Source organism: Spermophilus citellus (genome assembly GCF_964194105.1).
Source record: "Spermophilus citellus genome assembly, chromosome: 5".
NCBI lineage: Eukaryota > Metazoa > Chordata > Mammalia > Rodentia > Sciuridae > Spermophilus > Spermophilus citellus.
In genome coordinates, this window is record NC_138186.1 from 95,316,580 (window position 1) to 95,336,050 (window position 19,471).

At 34.1% G+C, this 19,471-nt stretch overlaps 1 protein-coding gene across 5 annotated transcripts in view; it reads right to left on the minus strand.

Moving 5' to 3' along the window:
• SNX14 (sorting nexin 14) overlaps nt 1-19,471 on the minus strand; it is a 118,935-nt gene that overhangs the window by 93,038 nt on the left and 6,426 nt on the right. For 3 of the 5 annotated variants that reach the window (XM_081294874.1, XM_081294872.1, XM_081294870.1), the window contains exons 2-6: nt 10,118-10,238; nt 7,967-8,043; nt 7,807-7,885; nt 3,007-3,050; nt 836-923 (exon numbers count right to left, since the gene is read on the minus strand). In XM_081294874.1, the coding sequence (XP_081151000.1) occupies nt 836-923; nt 3,007-3,050; nt 7,807-7,885; nt 7,967-8,043; nt 10,118-10,238 (409 nt within the window). The remainder of the gene's footprint in view (nt 1-835; nt 924-3,006; nt 3,051-7,806; nt 7,886-7,966; nt 8,044-10,117; nt 10,239-19,471) is intronic. The other 2 variants (XM_081294873.1, XM_081294871.1) reach the window with 1 other exon arrangement.

The window sequence follows — 19,471 nt, forward strand, 5'->3', positions numbered from 1 at the left end:
TAGCTTCCCAGTATAAAATATATATACACATACACACACACACACACACACACACACATATATACATATATACTACATATGTAATTTAAAAATTAAGATTACCAAACTACCCTCAAATGTAAATTATACCAATCTGGATTTGCACTTGCTCTTTCCCCACAATCACCATTATTAGATTTTACATCTTTTTTTAACTTTCCCAGTCTGATAGGTAAAAGAATAGTACCTCCTAACAACTTATATTTGATGTGAGACAACCTATTTTCAGTTGTTCATTGGCTATTTTATATTTCTATTCCGTGAACTGGTTGAATGTATTGCTCATTTCTCAAATGAATATAGAAATATTTATAAGAGTAATCTCTATTTTATTAATTAATGACAAGTATATATTAAATCATTGTTAATATGTTTAATCCTATTGAATTGACAAAGCAGTAGTAGATAAGTATGTGTCTACAGTCAATATAGTATAAATATATACATATAGGCAAAGATCCAAACATATATAAAATATGGCTCAAAAAATTTTTAAGGTAGATTATAATCAATAAATTATTATAGATTATTATAATTCAATAAATTCATTTAACTAAAACATGATTTTTTTCCTATAGTTAACTTTTCATTCTAATTTCCACAAACCAAGTTAACCAAACATTAAAGCAAAACTGATGAGTGGATTAAAAGTGATTTATTAATTTTTTAACCTAAAATATCAAAAGTGAAGAAAAATTAATATATGGCATAAGAGAATGTAAAAGTAAGATTTAAAATAATCTTGTTCATAGTGATAAAGTCCCCAAGCCCCAAATTTCTCATTATAAATATATACCTTGTGAATTCTTCGTATTAAAACAGATGCAAAAAATCGTAATGTTATTCTCAGTTCGTCAACAAAGGATTCATCATCCGTCACATCCCTTCAATTTAGGAGAAAAGTAAACATTCAGAAGTTCAGAGAAACACAGTTTTACCTTCTTGAAACTGAGAAAAAAAAAACTTCCTCTTTTTTTTCCCTTTTACTGTTGCTATTTTTCTTTTTATTTACAAATAATGCATTCAATTGCACAACAGAAGAAATAAATAAAAAATAAAACACCACTCATAATTTTAATACCATGACATAATCAAGATTAACTAAAATGTAGCATGTATTTCCTTGCAGACATACATGTGTACAGTCTTTTTTTATATATAACTAAAATCATCTTCTAAGCATCACCAAAGAAATTTGATACAAAAAAATTTAAGTGAGTGTAAAATATTTATAATATAAGTGTAAAAGTTTTTTTAAATGTGTGCTCTATTTGAAAAAGAAAATAAACTGAAACGCAAACATTTTTAAACCAAAATTTCGATATCATCTGAAGTGATATCTTTCATTTTCTTAAAGTCTTGAGGTCCCTAAAAGAATTAGAGCATTTTCCTAATCAAAGGCAAGAAAGATGTATATAATGGTGACATCCTAAACTTGAAGATGGTGCTGTTAAGTCCCTTAACAGAATAAGGAAGACAATAGTAGCACCCATGCCTCTATTTTACTCAGAAAGCAGATATTACAACATCAATAGCTACACTATGGAGAAAATACAATGCTTTAACAATTAGAAATACAACCAGATTTTATATCTGAATAGTCCTAATTAGGGGATGAGTTGAAATAAGGGCATCTTCAAGAAAGGATTCAATTTATAAAAGGCTTCATCATCAGCTTTGTTTTAAATGATAAACATTCCAGCTCCATATTTAAGACACAAGTCGATGTTAAAAAAAGAAATCATAATATACAGGAAAAATTAATTTTCAGGAAAATATGACATATGACCTACATATTAGAATTTTCTTAATATGGTTATACTAGATGAACTCAAGTAGTAGCATTTTTAAAATAGAATATTCAAAATATACTGAATCAATATAAAATTAATGTAGATGTCATTATACATTATAAGTCATACAGGCTTATGTGTTCAAATAGGTAGCTAAACATGTTTTATTTAAAGAAATGTATATTCATTAAATGAATATGTTGTATCTCTCTGATTCTCAAACTACATTTTTTTTCCAGATCTAGAATATTTTCTATGTTCTGCAAGATATAGAGAAAAACAATTTTCTTATTTTGGGAAAAAAAAAAAAAAACATGGTTGATTTTTCTAGGGAATCTACTGAAATTAACTTTGAATTTAATGAAACATCTAAATTATAGACTCCCCCCACCCCAGGTATAATTATTTAAAATGTGAAAATTGTGTACAAAATTATTAAATTACTACATTTTGAAGTGATGAAAAACTCTACAAGTTCTTTTCTTTAAAAAAACAGACTAGGGCTGCGGTTGTGGCTCAGTGATAGAGGGCTTGCCTAGCAGGTGCAAGGCCTTGGGTTCAATCCTCAGCACCACATAAAAATAAATAAACAAAATAAAGGTATTGTGTCCAACTACAACTAAAAATATATACATATATATTTTAAAAAGAGAGGCTGAGGCAAAAGGATCACAAGTTAGCTAGCCTCAGCAACTTACTGAGACCCTAGCAGGTCTCAGTATGTATGTATACGCATATTATTTATTTTTTTTTAAAGAGCTGGGACATACTCAGTGATAGAACACCTATGGGCTCAATGCCTAGTACCACCAAAAATAAAAGCAGTCAGTCAAAGGCTTTTGTTTTTTTCCCTTTATTATCTTTAAATTATTAGTTGATTTCCTACATCAATGTTTCTTAACTAGGACCAACTATGCCACAGGTAATATTTGATAATCTCTGAAGACATCTTTCATAGTCAGAAAGGCAAAGGAAATAAGAAGAGGTCAGAAATGATGCTAAATGTCATATTATACATAATACAGCCGGGCCCCCTCCCCATGACAAAAATTTGGCCTAAAATGTCAAAAACTGAGGAATCTTGGCTAGATTAGACTAAAAATACATCACTAGCATGCTTAACTTGATGGTACTCACTGTATTAAAGAAGAAAGATCTTATAGAGAGAACATACCTGTACCATGGATAAACAAAGTTTTCCAACACTAACTCAAGAACCTGCATAAAAAGTATTTTTTTTAGAGAAAAATAAAATTAATTAATTCTGGAAAAACAAAATATAGAACTTAGTAATATATGTATTACCAAAAACAAATTTAATTATCTCAAATATTGACAGTAATATTATACTTTCATGACAAACTGCACACTTCAGCCTTAAAATAAAAGAAAGACTGTAGCTCAGGGATGGAAAATGACTAGTATGCAAGTGAACCCTGGGTTCTTTTCCTGGTACCATAAATTAAATAAAATAAAATTGTTACTGACTCTGATACTTCACTAAACCAAAAAAAAAAAAAAAAAAAAAAAGTTCTAAGGAAAATAATAGCTTAGATTTTTGCATTCTTAACTTTCTCTATAAGTTGATATTCTCAAAATAAAATGAAGAAATAAGTAGCTGAGACTTCAATAAGGGGTCAAAAATATGTGTCATGATTAGCTTTGACAAGATAAAAGTGACTGGAAGGAAACATGAAGGGGAGTTTTGGAGAGCTCATTATGTTCTATTTCTTAATAAATTACATAGATATGGTAACTTTTTAAAGATTTTAGCTATATGTTTAAAATCAGCATATAAGTTAAATGTAAAAAAGTAACAAAACAAAACAAACCCTAAATGTTAAACCTTCCATTTCTTGGATCAGGGAATAGCAACATATTGTAATTTTTATAAGGAGTTACAAAAATGAGCAGTAACTTAAAAAAAGGCAACAGGAAGGGAATGAAACAATATATCTTGCCAATATACCTTCCAAATCAGACCATACACCTCATTAGGCAGCAGTAACAAAAGTTGTTTATTCTATAACTTGAATATTAAGACAATGATAATTTGGATTTTTTTATTACAAAAACTAAGTATAATCATATTCACTGGGAAAAAGAAGATATATATATAGGAAGATATAACAATGAATAAGATACAGAGAGAAAACTAGAAAAAGTTTCTAGTTTAACCTTTGGTCCTCTTTATTCCCCCCTCATCCAATGACCAAATTCCACTGATTTTACATCCTACATAGTTCTCTTCTACAGCCTCACTGTGTCCTCGTCTTCTTATCCCTTATATTGCAGCAGCAGACTCTAAATTATTCTCCCTTCTTTCAAGCTTGCCCTCCTCCACTCTCCATAGAGGTGCCAAAATGATCTAAAATATGTATTTGACTACATCACTCCTTGCATGAAACCCTCAATCTATCAAGCCACAATACATGAAAGAAAAGTGGAACTACATTTGATTTTGATGGGGAATGCTCTGCATGCCAGCTTCCTTTTTTTCACCTCCCACAGTATCCTGAGTCACATCTAAAACTCTAGTTATACAAGTTTGAAAATCAATGGCTTCCAGGGTCAATCAATCAAAATTTCATCACATAGCTCTTAAAAGTCTTTATATTTCTAAAGAGCTATATAAAATACTTGTTAAGAACTAACTCAGACCTGCCTTTTTGACTGAATTCTGCTACCAATCAGATATGAAACTTGAAAAAAAAATATTAAACTGTCTAAATTCCAGTTTATCTTTGGTAATATTAATAATAGCACCCTCTTCAAGGCTGGGTGTAAATTACACGAAATAATGCATGTGCATAGCACAGGGCCTAATATACAGTAAGTATACCAATAAATAATCACTACTAAAATATTATTTCCTCATTGCCCACATCCTCCCTCACATCCTCCCTCACATTTTACCCTCCAGCTTACTGAATGCTCCACCTGTTTCAAGTCTTGAGGGCTCCACCTGATGTTTCCCACACTATCAGTCTGACAAACTTTTAGTTATCCTTCTCACTGTTGTGTCAACAGTTTTGCACTTCCTCCTTTACACCAATTCTGTATGTCGTACATTCCTTCCATTATCAATTGCACTCCATTCTACTGTAATTACTTGTTTATGTGTCTACCTCCCCTTCTGAGCTGAAGTTCTAGAATAGAAGAACCAATCATACCTTATTTCTCTTTTTATCCCTAGGCCTACCCCAGTTCCTGCCTAGAGTAAGATCTAAAAAAATGTTTAGTAATGTGAAAGTTTTTGAGCAACAATATGTGGGGATTGAACTCAGAGCATTTAACCACTGAGCCACATCCCTGGCCCTTTTTTATGTTTTTATTTTAAGACAAGGTCTCATTAAGTTGTTTAGGGCCTTGCTAATTTGCTGAGGCTGGCTTTGAATTTATGATCCTCCTGCCTCAGCCTCCCGAGTTACCGGAATTACAACCTGCACAACTGCATCCAGCAGTTCTTTCAGTTTTGAAAGAACAAATAAAGTGTCAAAGACACAAATAATACTCTTGCTAGAAGTCAACAAAATAATAATGTAAATCACTTATTAAATTTTCTTTTTTTAAGGTTTTTTTTAATTGGTTGTCAAAACATTACAAAACTCTTGACATATCATATTTCATACATTTGATTCAAGTGGGTTATGAACTCCCATTTTTTACCCTGTCACTTATTAAATTTTCCAGTAGGCATATTTTTAAAAAGTAAAGAGAAATATATGAAATTTTATAATTTTATGTAACCCAATACATCTAATATATTATTTTAACATGTAACCAATATGAAAAAAAGAGATAATGGCTAGTAGCTACCATAATGGTCAACATAGTTTTAAATCAGAAAATCTTGGAAATCAAAAATGCCTTAGAGAAGCAATGAAAAAGAAAAATGCCAAGTGTTTGGCACTTGAATGCCATTTATATTTAGTCAAAGAAGGGTACAAACTGAGGTAAGAAAGGACAGTTAGGCAAGATTCAGATCCCAAATGCTATTGACTACTTAGCATTAAATTTAATTCAATACATATTTATTAGCTACCAAAAAGATGTGACCCCAAACTTGGTGCTGTGAAAAAATAAGACCTCTATTCCCCACCTTCAATGACTTGTCAAGAAGACAAGTCTCTAAAACAAATAACTAAAACTTGTACATTACCAAAAAGGAACATGTAAAATGTGACTAGAACAAAGGTAACAGAATGCATTTTCTACTCCTATGTTATGTAGAAATAGTAAAAATTGTCCCATTTTTTTAAAATTTTTGTTTTGTTCTTTGTTTTAGGTGGACACAATATCTTTATTTATTTTTATGTGGTGCTGAGGATCGAACCCAGTGCCTCGTGCATGCCAGGCCAGCGCGCTACCATTTGAGCCACATCCCAGCCCCCCATTTCTTATTTTACCCTTCAGTCAATGTTAAAACTAGGATCATAATTCAGGAAGATATGCATTTGTTCCCTGAAGTTCAATGCTCCTTTGAGAATTATAAAATGGTATTGCTACTTCCCTAACATGAACATGTCTGTTTTTACAGAAGGTAATCAGTAACTAGGTAAAGCAGGGCTCTCCATGGCTAAAATGTCTATTTAAACTTGGATTCCAAGTTAAATTGGGAATAGATTATTATTCAAACTGCTTATTTTGTAATAACTATCTAGCCCAAAACTCATTAAGTGGTATACACTGACATGCTCTATGATTAAGTTTTTTAATACAAATATCTAGAAATTTTTTCCATAGGAATTGAATATTTTCTGTTTTGAGTACACACAGCTATACAGCAAGTAATATTTCAGTCAATGATGGCTCACATATATAACAGTGGTCCCATAAGATTATGAAGAACATGAAAAATTCCTAGTACCTAGTGAGAACATAGCCATTGTAGCACAATAAATTACTCACATGCTTGTGGTAATGCTGGTGTAAACAAACCTACTACAATGACAGTCATAAAATAAGTATAGCACATGTGAGTATGTATAGTATACAATACTTAATACAAAATAAGCAACTATGTTACTGATTTATGTATTAATTACACTGAACTGTTTGTTATATTTATTTTTTAGTTTTAGGTGAACACAATGTTTATTACATTTTTATGTGGTGCTGAAAATCGAACCCAGTGCTTCATGCATGCTACATGAGCGTTCTACCACTGATCCACAACCCTGAAATTTTGGAGATAGGTTTCACTATCTTGGACAGGCTGGTCTCAAACTCATAAACTTATAATCATCAGCCTCTTCAGCAGCTGGGGACTACAGGCTTGAGCTACCACACCCAGTTCATACTATACTTTTAATCAAAATTTATTTTTATTTATTTTGTGGGGAGGATACTAGGGATTGAACTCAGGGGCACTCGACCACTGAGCCACATCCTCAGCTCTATTTTGTATTTTATTTAGAGACAGGGTATCACTGAGTTGCTTAGCACCTCATTTTTGCTGAGGCTGGCTTTGAACTCTCGATCCTCCTGCCTCAGCCTCCCAAGCCCCTGGGATTATAGGCATGTGCCACTACACCCAGCCTACTCCTTCATCTTATAAAAATAAAATAAAAAATTTTACTGTACAACAGCATGCAATATCATGCTGGCAATAGCCTAATATGGCTCATACTTACTGTATCTCTTGACTTCATCAAGAGATCACGTCTAATGGCTAAACTATACCATTTAGGTTTGTGTAAGTACATTCTGTGATGTTGTCACAATAATGAAATTATCTAATAATGCATTTCTCAGAACATATCCCCATCATTAAGAAAGACATGACTAGGCTGGGTTAGTAGCTCAGTGGTAAAGCATTTGCCTAGCATGTGTGAGGCACTGGGTTTAATCCTTAGCATTGCATAAAAATAAATAAATAAATAAATATAGGTACTGTGTCCATCTACAAGTAAAAAAATAAATAAAAAAGAAACATATGACTGTAGCTGGCAATAGTAATTAAATGAATTACCTCTGAAAGAGATGCATCAACCTTAGAAGAAATTTTCAGGTCTAGCCATGGTTGGTAGTTTTCAAGTAGCAAAGAAGGCCTAAAAAACCATACAATTAAACCACTTGTAATTTAATAATGCAATTAGAAAGATCAACAAATTAAAAAGTATTTAACTTACCTATGTCGTTTACATTTCACTTTACCACAAACAGCACAGCTATGACCTTGTGGAAATAATTCTTGAAGTCCTAACTGCTAAAAAAAGAAAATTGAAGAGGGAGATTCATCTTTACTTTATGTATCACTTTTACTACAGATAATCAACTTTTCAACAGTTTTTCCACTCAATGTCTGTTTAACAGTGATACCATTCTTTACAATAAAAACTACCTGCTAAACTGAACTGCCAACAAAGAAAAATACCTAATGAAATACTTCACAATACCTAAGCCAAATTTCCAAGGTTAGAATTAAAGTCAAGGGGCTGGGGATGTGGCTCAAGCCGTAGCACGCTCGCCTGGCATGCGTGCGGCCCGGGTTCGATCCTCAGAACCACATACAAACAAAGATGTTGTGTCTGCCGAAAACTAAAAAAAAATAAATATTAAAATTCTCTCTCTCTCTCTCTAAAAAAAAAGAAAAAAAAAGAAAGTCAAATGTTATGACCACTTATTAAAAAACTCAACCTCTATTTGAATGAGATACTCTACTGCAAAGGAATAAGAAAAAACAATTTTGTTTCTCCAAAACCTTGAATTCATTGAGGGAGAACCTAAGTGATGACTAGTCAGGTTCCTGACCAAATACAGGGCATACTTTCGGCTCTCGCCTTGCACATGCAAGGCTCTGGGTTCAATCCTCAGCACCACATAAAAATAAACAAAATAAACGTATTGTGTCTAACTACAATAAAAAATTAATGGATGGATGGAAGGAAGGAAGGAAGGAAGGAAGAAAGGAAGGAAGGAAGGAAGGAAAGAAATGTTGAGTAAGACTTGATGTTGTCCCACCAAGAGTTGCAGTTGTCTACAACAAAACAGTCATCTACTATGTGTTAGGTCCTGTATTCAATCCCCAGCAACACACACACACACACACACACACACACACATACACACACACACACACAGAACAACAAAAAAAAATACTGCACTAAATCCTGATCTAGAGACCAGAACGTTGCCTTCCAGAGATTTACTATACCACCACCTTTATTGAATTTCAGAAAAACAAATGATTTTGATTAAGCAAACTGAATAATTATATCTCTGTTTCTGTGGTGAACACAGACATGTAATAAAATTAACAGGGTTAGAGGGCTTGCCTAGCATGCAAAAGGCCCTGGGTTAAATCCCCAGCACTGCAAAAAAACAAGAAAAAATTAACAAAGTTAGATTATTTAACAGAGAATTCCCTATGTCTGTGACTCAAAATCTCCTGGAAATCTTTTAACAGGTATGGATTAAAAGTCTCTAACCCAGAACTATTCAATCAAAACCTGGTGGTGGGGTTCAGAAATATTATGTATTTTTTTATATATCTTTTCTTCTCTCAACTCTGCCTCCCTCCCTTTCTTTCTTTCCTTCTTCATTTAGTCTGTTTTTTTTCTTTAGTTGTAGATGAACACAATGATTTTATTTTATTTATTTATATGCGGTGCTGAGGATCGAACCCAGTGCCTCACATGTGCGAGGCAGGCGCCTCTACCACTGAGTCACAGCCCCAGCCCTCAGAAATATGTAGTTTTAAAGATGCCCCAAGAGATTCTACTGAACAACCAGCTTTGGGAACCTCTTTTTTGACTTACTTCCCTGCTAGTTAATATTTAGTTGGAAGACACTCCAAAATTATGGATTCCAACTTCCTGAGAAATTTGTATTTTCATTTTAGGCTCTTCTTGGAACTACATACCTTAAAAATAGGCCTGGGGATATAGCTCAGTGTTGGAGTACATGCTTAGTATATGCAAGACCCCAAGTTCAATTCCCAACACCAAAAAAATAAAAATAAACATACATATATATACACAAATATACATATATACACATATTCCCACATGGGGGTGTATGTGTGTGTGTATACACACACACACACACACACACACACACACACATATATATATATATATACACACACACACCCACATACACACACACACAAAGTAAGCACAAATAAATTTCATTTTGAAATTTTTCTGACAGACTTCATGCTTTCTATTATTAAATAATAGTAAATGGATTTTTAAAAATCATTTGCTTTGTTTTCAACAATAAATATTAAACAACATAGGGTCATACATACTGACTTAAAAATAAGAACACAATTTTACCTTGGGTTTGTATTTTATTGTGAAGAGTATATTTGGTAGGAGAGAATCAGGTCCCAAGGAACAGTAGAATGTTACAACTCCAGCAACAAATGACCAAAAGATCATTAAAACATGAAGATACCTTAGAAATAAATGAAAGTAATTATTAGAATCAACGAAAGTGTATACAGCTATGCCTTCATTGATTTAACAGGTATTTGTTAAGCATCTACCAATCAGAAAAAAAATTTTCCAGTGACAACTTTCTATAATGTAGCTATTAAATATAATAATCATAAAATGTATGCTGTTAAAAGTATCATTTAATTTAAAGTATAAAGAAGTATAAATTCTCAAAATTTTATAATTTAGTACCTGTGTTGTCATGTTTGACTAACCTATACTACATTCTTCCAGAATACCTTCTAGTGGTATATTCATATTCCATCAAAACTTAAATTTAAAAAAATTTTACTCAGTACCTAAATTATGCTAGACAGTGCTAGGCTCTGGGAATACAGCAGGGCACAATACTGCCATGGTCTCTATTTGCATGGAAAACATTGCCTAGTAGTGGTAACAGGTAGGTAAACAAGCACAATGCAATGAGATCATGTGCTTGATTTTATGACAGAAAGTATATGTGATATGAGAGCACCACAGGCCAACAACTTAACCCAAATTTGAAAGGACAGAAAAGCCTTTTTTAGATAAAGCAACATGTATAGAAAAATTTGAAGAGTGTGGGCCAGTAAATGAACAAAGGACAGCAGGACAGATGAATGAGGGACTAGATAAGAGCCAGGGAACTCAAATTTAAGAAAACCATGTGAGCTAAGGTCTGAGAAGTTTCAAGGAATAAGTCCCTTTGAGGGGAATTTTAAAAAGCAAGCAGGGGGCTGGGGTTGTGGCTCAGTGGTGGAGCTCTTGCCTAGTATGTAAGAGGCATTGGGTTCTATTCTCAGCACCACAGATATAATGAATAAATAAATAAAGGCCAGAACACAAAAAAAGACAATATTAAAAAAAAAAAGCAAGCAGAAACCAGATGATATAGTGTTATATACTAAGTCATATCAAGGGGTCACAACACACTAAGACATGCTAAAAATAAAATCAAAACAAATGTAAATGAAGTTACAGAAGAAAAAGGTGACTGGGAATGGCAACACTGCTAGTGCCAACACTGCCACTATTTGAGATTCTACATATGTAGCTAAAGGAACTTAGTGAAGTTAGTGAACAACAAGGAAGAAAGTGGTTGTAATGAAAGGATGATAATGTCCCAGAGGAAATGATGCTGGCAAAAATCTTTTTTTTTTTAAAGAGAGAGTGAGAGAGGAGAGAGAGAGAATTTTTAATATTTATTTTTTAGTTCTCGGCGGACACAACATCTTTGTTGGTATGTGGTGCTGAGGATCGAACCCGGGCCGCACGCATGCCAGGCGAGCGCGCTACCGCTTGAGCCACATCCCCAGCCCTGGCAAAAATCTTTATATTAAAGAAACTCTGGAAATATTTTATGACATTAGATAAAACACTGGAAGTGAATTCAAACACAAGAGTAGAGCAATTCACCTAGAAACAGAAAAGATGCTCACTCCATATCCTAAATACTCTTGACATATTTTTACATAAAAGTGAACAGCATGAAGTGGGGTCCAATCACAGTCTAAGCTCCTCACATGACAGTAGAAATGTGAAGCTCTAATAATACTGACATTCACATGTTCTGCCTCTTGGGGAAAAAAAAAAAGGTAACAAGAAGAGAATGAAGTCACACTGCAACAAGGAGAAAAAGGGAGAAGAAAGTATTGGCAGTATTCCAAATCCTGTTTCCATGTTTCTCTGAGGCACAGATATGCTCTGGTTATTTTTGCACTTACAAAATCTTTCAATAATTCTCCTCTTTGCCAAACCAAGTGTGAGATGAGTTTCTGTTACCTACCATCAAGAATCCTGAGTACCCTGGATGCGGTGGCACATGCTTGTAATCCCAGCAGCTTGAGAAGCTGAGTCAGGAAAACGGTAAATCCAAAGCCAGCCTCAGCAATCACAAGGCGCTAAACAACTCAGTGAGACCCTGTCTCTAAATAAAATACAAAATAGGGCTAGGGATGTGGCTCAGGGGTCGAGCACCCCTGAGTTCAATAGCCGGTACCAAAAAAAAGAATCCTGAGTAATACCAAGAAAACAATAAAGAGTTTTAAGAAGATGTTAAGAAGAAAAGGGAGAGTATTAGATTAAAACCACTTTGGTTGCAATCTGGAGAATGGCCTAGCCTAGAAATGTGCAGGCTAATTTAAAAGCTTTTGCAATAATCTAGGAGAGTCAATGATGGTCTGCACTACAGAAGAGACAGAAGAAAAGAAGCTAATTAAGTTGAAGACATAGCTCAGAGGCAAAGCACTTGCCTAGCATGTGAGAATTACTGGGTACAATCCAATACCACACACCCAATAAAAGAAACAAAGGTAGGAAGAAAGGGAGTGAAAGAAGTTTATACTTTTGAGAGATATTGGGAAGAAAACAAGAGGACTAAAGTATATATAAGTAGAAAGGAGAGGTTAAAAAAAATCAGAGTCCTTTCAGGTATCTTAATATATGACACAAGAAAATATTTCATAAGTAATTAAATATTGGGTACTCTAAATAGCCGCACAAAATATGGGTTAAAGGGGCTGGGGTTGTGGCTCAGCGGTAGAGCATTTGCCTAGCATATGTGACGCCCTGGGTTCGATTCTCAGCACCACATACAAATAGGTAAAAAAAAAAAAAAAAAATTCATCAACAACTAATAAAAATATTTTTAAAAAAATATGGGTTAAAGACAAAGGAGTTGGAATTATAAGCATAAATATCACTGAAGTAACAGGAATAAATGACATGACCAAGGAATTAAATGCAAAGTTAAAAAAGAAGAGAGCATAAGACATTTAAGAACTAAGCAAAGGAAGAGAAAATTATAAAGGAATCTGGTAATTAGAAGAGTTAGGAAGAAAACCAAAGTCAAACAAGTTACCAATGTAAAAAAATCTCATCAGAAGTAGCAGTGAGCAATATGATCAAGTATGTTTAAATAAAGTAAGAGACAGATTAAGAAGTCTCCATTAGCTTTGGCAAGAGGAGGCACGGATGAACTAGGCAAAAGCAATTCCGGTAGAACAGCAAAGGACTATGATGGATTGAAATAAGATGGAGGTGAAAAAGTAGATTTGGTAAATATGGACTTTTCTTTCTAAGAAAAGAAAAGTTAAGATGGTAGCTAGAAGGGATTATGAGGATTCTTGAACAATTATATGGTACATATTTTATATATAATTTAACACCCCCCAGTGAGACCAGTGTCCATATCAAAAACTAATAATTCTGGTTAGGCACAGTGGTGCACACCTGAAATCCCAACAGCTAGAGAGGCTGAGACAGGAGGATCTCAAGTTCAAAGACAGCCTCACAAATTTAGCAAGGTCCTAAGCAATTTATTGAGATCCTATCTCAAATTTTTAAAAAAATTTTAAAAAGGGTTAGGGATGTGGCTCAGTAGTTAAGCTCTCTTGGGTTCAATCCCCAGTACCAACATAGATTTAAAAAAAAAAGAAATTAATATTTCTGTAGAGAATCACATCAACAATACAAAATAAATGAAAATAAAATATATAAAGTCTCATGTTTGTTCAAGTTAGTTTCTTTCATAAAATGTAATTTAGTACCAAACTTGGGGGGAGGGGGAAATGACTTTGTTAGATCTTTTATGAGTTCAGAATTACAGATTAAGAACTATTTTGCTAGGTACAGTGGTGTGTGCCTGTGCCTGTAGTTCCAACAACCCAGGTCACTGAGGCAACAGGATTGTTTGAGCCTAGGTATTTGGATCCAGCCTGTACAACATGAGCCAGTCTGAAACCCTGTCTTGCAAAAAATATATATATATAATAAATATATATTATATCATATATTATATATTTATTATTTATATTATATATGTTATATATTATATACTGTATATATAATAATTATGCATAATTATTTTGTAAGTATATATAATATATATAAATATAGTATAGGCATATTTATATGCCTATACTTAGAATGAATGAAAATAAACTCTATATGCAATATATGTAAACTATAACTAAAGTAGGCTAAAACAAAGGTGTTATTTAAGATGAAAATTTATGGCTTTAATGTATTAACCCCCAAATCTACAGCTTTAAAAGCATTAACCCCATGGTTCCAAACCAGCTTATAATGCACTAATTTCTTTTGTCATTGTCCATTTTCTTGGTTTATGTATTTCTTTAATATTCCTTTCCATTTTGTGTTTAGATTTATTCTTTGTTTATATCCCCAACTTTTTAAATGTTTAGCTTGTTGGCTTTTCAGTGCTTCTCTGTGCCATATCCAAGAAGACTGCCCAAATAAGCATCTTGGAGCTTTTTCCCTAGAGGTTCCTCTAGTAGGTTTATATTTTTTGTTATTACTTGGATTCACTTTTAGTTGAATCTTGTATACAAGGGGAGATAAGGGTCCATTTCCATTCGTCTGCTGTGGATATAGTTTTCCCAGTACAGATGTTAGAAGAAACTGTCCTTTTCCCATTGTGTGCTCTTGGCACCTTTGTTGAAAATCAGTCGACCATAGATATATAGGTTTATTTCTGGGCTCTCAATCCTTATTACTTGATGTGTCTTGTTTTCTGCCAGTATAATGCTTTCTGGATAACATTTCTTTGAAATACACTTTGAAATAAGGGAGTGTGATGCCTTGAGCTTTATTCTTTTTGTTCAAAATTCCTTTTGCTATTCAAGGTCTTTCATGAGTTCATACAGATCTTTGAATTGCTTTTATTTCTAACTCCAAAAGCACAGCCAACAAAAATGAACGTAAACAAATGGGATTGTATCAAACTTTAAAGCTTCTACACAGCAAAGGGAAAAAACCAACACAGTAAAGAGAAAAACCTATGGGATGGGAGACAATATTTCAAATCATATAAAATTTAGTTCTAATAAGGAGCTAAAATCCAAAATATATAATATATTCAAATAACTGAACAGCAACAAAACTAATAACCCAAGTGAAAAATGAGCAACGGAACTGAACAGATAGGTTCTTTTATACTTCATTCATATTTCTCAAAAAGACATGAATGGTCAGTAGACATATGGAAACATGCTCAATATCACTAATTACCAGAGATATACAAATAAAAACTAGAATGAGATATCACCTCACACTTATTAGAATGACTATTATCAAAAACATAACAAGTGTTAATGGAGACAAGGAGATAAAGGAATCAAGTCTTTCTTTGCTGGTTTTCCTATTATAATAAAATAAAAGTAATACATCATTTTAAAAAGTATTTTGGGCTGGGGATGTGGCTCAAGTGGTAGCGCGCTCGCCTGGCATGCACACGGCGCTGGGTTCAATCCTCAGCACCACATACAAATAAAATAAAGATGTTGTGTCCGTCAAAAACTTGAAAAATAAATATTTAAAAAATATTCTCTCTCTCTCTCTCTCTCTCTCTAAAATAAAGTATTTTAAAATAATATATTTAAGTCTACTACCATAATGGAAAAAAAAATCAAAGTAATGAAGGCTCTTGATCTAACATAGTTTACACAGAGGCAAACCAACATGTCCAAACACATTAGAAGGACACAATCAGCAGAGTCAGACTATAGAAAACTCTACAGAACAAATAGCACAGTTTCTTCAACTAATAAATGGCAAGGTTGAAAAAAAAAAAAGAGGGGAAAGCAACTTTCAGGTTAACAAATCTTATTTGTATCTTAATTTAATTAACTGCAAAAAGCTGTAATGAATAAGAAGTCATTTAATGGATTAAGTAAAGGAAAGATAAATGATACAGCAAATCTAGTAAAATAATGGTCAAAATCTAAGCAGTACATAATCAATTATTTACTGTAAAATTACACTTTGCTGTATACTTGAAATTTTTAATCATAAAATATTGAGGAGTTCTAAGAAATTCAGAAAAATCTGAATACTAAATGAGCATTTCACGCTAAGAAATTATTTCACACAATAGTTAATAACAGTATGTTGTACACCTGAAAAAATGCTAAGAGATTTTGATGCTCTCACCATAAAAAATGATAAGAATGTGAAATTATGTACATGTCAAATAGTTTGATTTCACCATTTTACAACATATACATGTATCTAAAATATCAGGTACACAACAACTATATACAATTTTTACTTGTCAGATATATATACAAATTACTTTAGGAAAAGGTTTTTTTTTTAAAAGAAGTTAGGCTGGATGTGATGGCATACACCTGTAATCCCAGTGACTGTGGGGGCTGGGCCAGGAGGATAGCAAGTTTGATGCCATCCTGACCAACTTAGTGAGATCCTGTCTTGAATTTTTAAAAATGGGCTGAGGATGGAGCTCTGAAATAGAGAGCCCCTGAGTTCAATACCCAGTTCCAGGGGCGGGATGCGGGGGAAGAGGAGGAGAAGGAAGAGAAGGGAAGAAAAAAAAGTTACTTTAGGAGAGATCCAAGATGGTGGAAAGGTATGCTGCAGATCTCAACTCCTCTGCAGTTTAGAATCTAAGAAGTGAGAGAGCAGGGTGAGAGAGGGAATGCACTGATTCACAATACTGGAAGGTCACAAATTTGGGAATTCTGGTTACCATAAAACAGGAAAAAATACGTTAACTGGGAAACAGCACCTGCACCATCTGAACAGGTTTGAGAGATGGGTTAACAAAAAGAGAAAAAGGGAGAGAAAAGTTGACAAGTTTATTTTAGAAATAGTAGAAAAGAAAGTCAGACTGAGTTAGGCTGAGACAGAAGATGCAAAGCCACCTGGTGAAGAAGTATTCTACTTTTCTCAATTTGCTGGTAGAGAACTGTGATAGGCAGCTATTTTTGCAGACTACATCTAAGTTGTAGTTGGGAAAGTGATTAAATCTCTACAATTTCATTAGACCTGGATAACATCATAGGGAACACTTTGACATGCCAGCAAGCCAAGAACATTTGTAGTGGGATCACTATGAGCTCAATGTGGCCAAGACCTCCTCCCACCCACCCCCTGGAGTCAGCAACAGTAGTAGGAGTGGAGCAGAGAACAGTACCCAGCACTTCCAGAGAGTGCAGCACCTAGGGACCAGTATGCACACCTCTACCACTGACCCTCTTTTAAGTGCCTCTGCCAGGGAGAGTGGCACCTAAGGAGCAGTATATACCTCTGCAGTCACTGAATTCCCCATCAGAAGATAGAAGCACTATGCCCTAAAGGCAGCCTAGCACTCTGGCCACCAGCAAGCACCTCAGCTTTTGCCCCATGATCCATCCACCACCATGTGCCCCCACTAAACACCAGACATTGGCCACACCCTGAGCCTCAGCTTCCAGCTGCTGTCTCTTACCCCAGTTGGTGGACCACCTCAAGCCTCTACCATGTGCCATCTTGCCCAAAGCACTGAAAACTATAAAAGAAACTTCACATCAATTTTTATACATAGAAGAGCATGCAAAAGAAGTATCTCCATTTAAAAAATCTCAGCAAGGAGAAAACAATCTTTTAATGATTATTGTTGAATTAGATGCTTCATATAAAGTATCCTGTTGGGTCTTCTCTTATTAGTTTTTTTCACGATTTCAACTAAATTTATGTACTTTCAATTTTTTAAATGGATTTTTTTCTCAATACCTCTTTGCTTTCTTTTCATCTCCATTCCCTTCCCTTCTCTTTCTGCTCATTTTCTTAACTTCTTTTCTTCCCCTACACTATTTTCTTTGTTCTTTCTTTTCTTTCTTTTTCCCCTTCTTCCAATATAATTTAGTATTAAGTAAACTATCATTAATGCTTAACTATTCAGCCTATTCCATATTATTTCTCACCCACTTTTCTCATTGGTTAGTAAAGTTGTAGAGATCATAAGCAATAAATTTTTTAATGTATGTTAATGTATTATTTGCTCTTAAATTACCACTATTACTGATGGATATTTTTTCCTCTCGAAATGGTGCTGGTGGTTGAACTTAAGCACTTTGATAATGCTAACTGGGTTGGCGCTAAGGTATAACCCCAACCCAGAGTTTATCATAAAGAGATAACTACTCACCAAAAGACTGTCACATAAAAAGAAAAAGAAGATAATCTCATGAGGAAACAAGCCAAAAGGACACCTCCAAAATTTTAAAACCTCCACCCCACAACAACTGAAATCCACATACAGTGAAGCTGGTGATATGCTGAACAAAGACTTCAAAGAGTTTATTGTTAAAATGACCAATGAATTAAAATATCTAAGGGATGAAACTATGGGGGAAAATATGGGACATGAAAGAGTACTTCAATAATGAGATTCTGAAAAAGAACCAACCAGAAATCTTGGAAATGAAAAACAAAATAAGTCCAATAAAAGCTCAGCTGAAAGTCTCTCAAATAGATTAGATCAAGTAGAAAACAGAATTTCAGAGTTTGAAGACAAAGTGTACATTCTGGAACACTGAGACAGATGAAAGAGAGAGAGAGATTAAGAGAGAGGAAGGAAGGAAGGAAGAAGGAAGGAAGGGAGGGAGAGAGGGAGGGAGGGAGGGATGGAGAGACTAACTATAATAGCCAAGAACTCAGGAATAGCATTAAAAGACCTAACTTAACACTCATAGGTACTGAGGAATGTTATGATTTGAACGTTATATGTCCCCCAAAAGCTCACATGTAAAATAATGCAAGAGGGTTCAGAGGAGAAATGATGGGGTTGTTAGAGTTTTAACCTAATCAGTAAATTAATCCTGATAGGGATTGAAGTAGTAGGGTGGGACTGGAGGAGGGGGACATTGGGGGCATGACTTTTGGTTATGTATTTGTATCTGGCAATTGGAGTCTCTCTACTTCCTGATCATCATATGAGCTGCTTCCCTCTGCCACTCTCTCCCGCCACGATGTTCTGCCTCATTCCAGCCCCAAGGAATGGAGCCGGCCTTCTATGAACTAAGACCTGAAATCATGAGCCCTCAAATAAACCTTTCTGCCTCTACAGTTGTTTTGGACAGCCACAGCAGCAATAAAGGTGACTAAAACAAGGAAGAAACAAATACAGGATAATGCCTTTGATAACCTGTTCAGGGAAATAACAGCAGAAAAATTGCCAAATATTAGGATTAAATGGACATCCAGAAACTGGATGTATCTGGAACCCCAAATAGACAAGACCAGAAAATAACCTCTCCATGACACATTATAATTAAAATGCCAAAAATCCAACATAAGGAAAAGAAATTTTAAAAACTCCAAAAAAGAAATGCCACATCACCTATAGAGGGAAATCAATCAGAATAAAAGATTTCTCTGGAGTTAGATAAACAGAGAGAGAGAGAAAGAGAG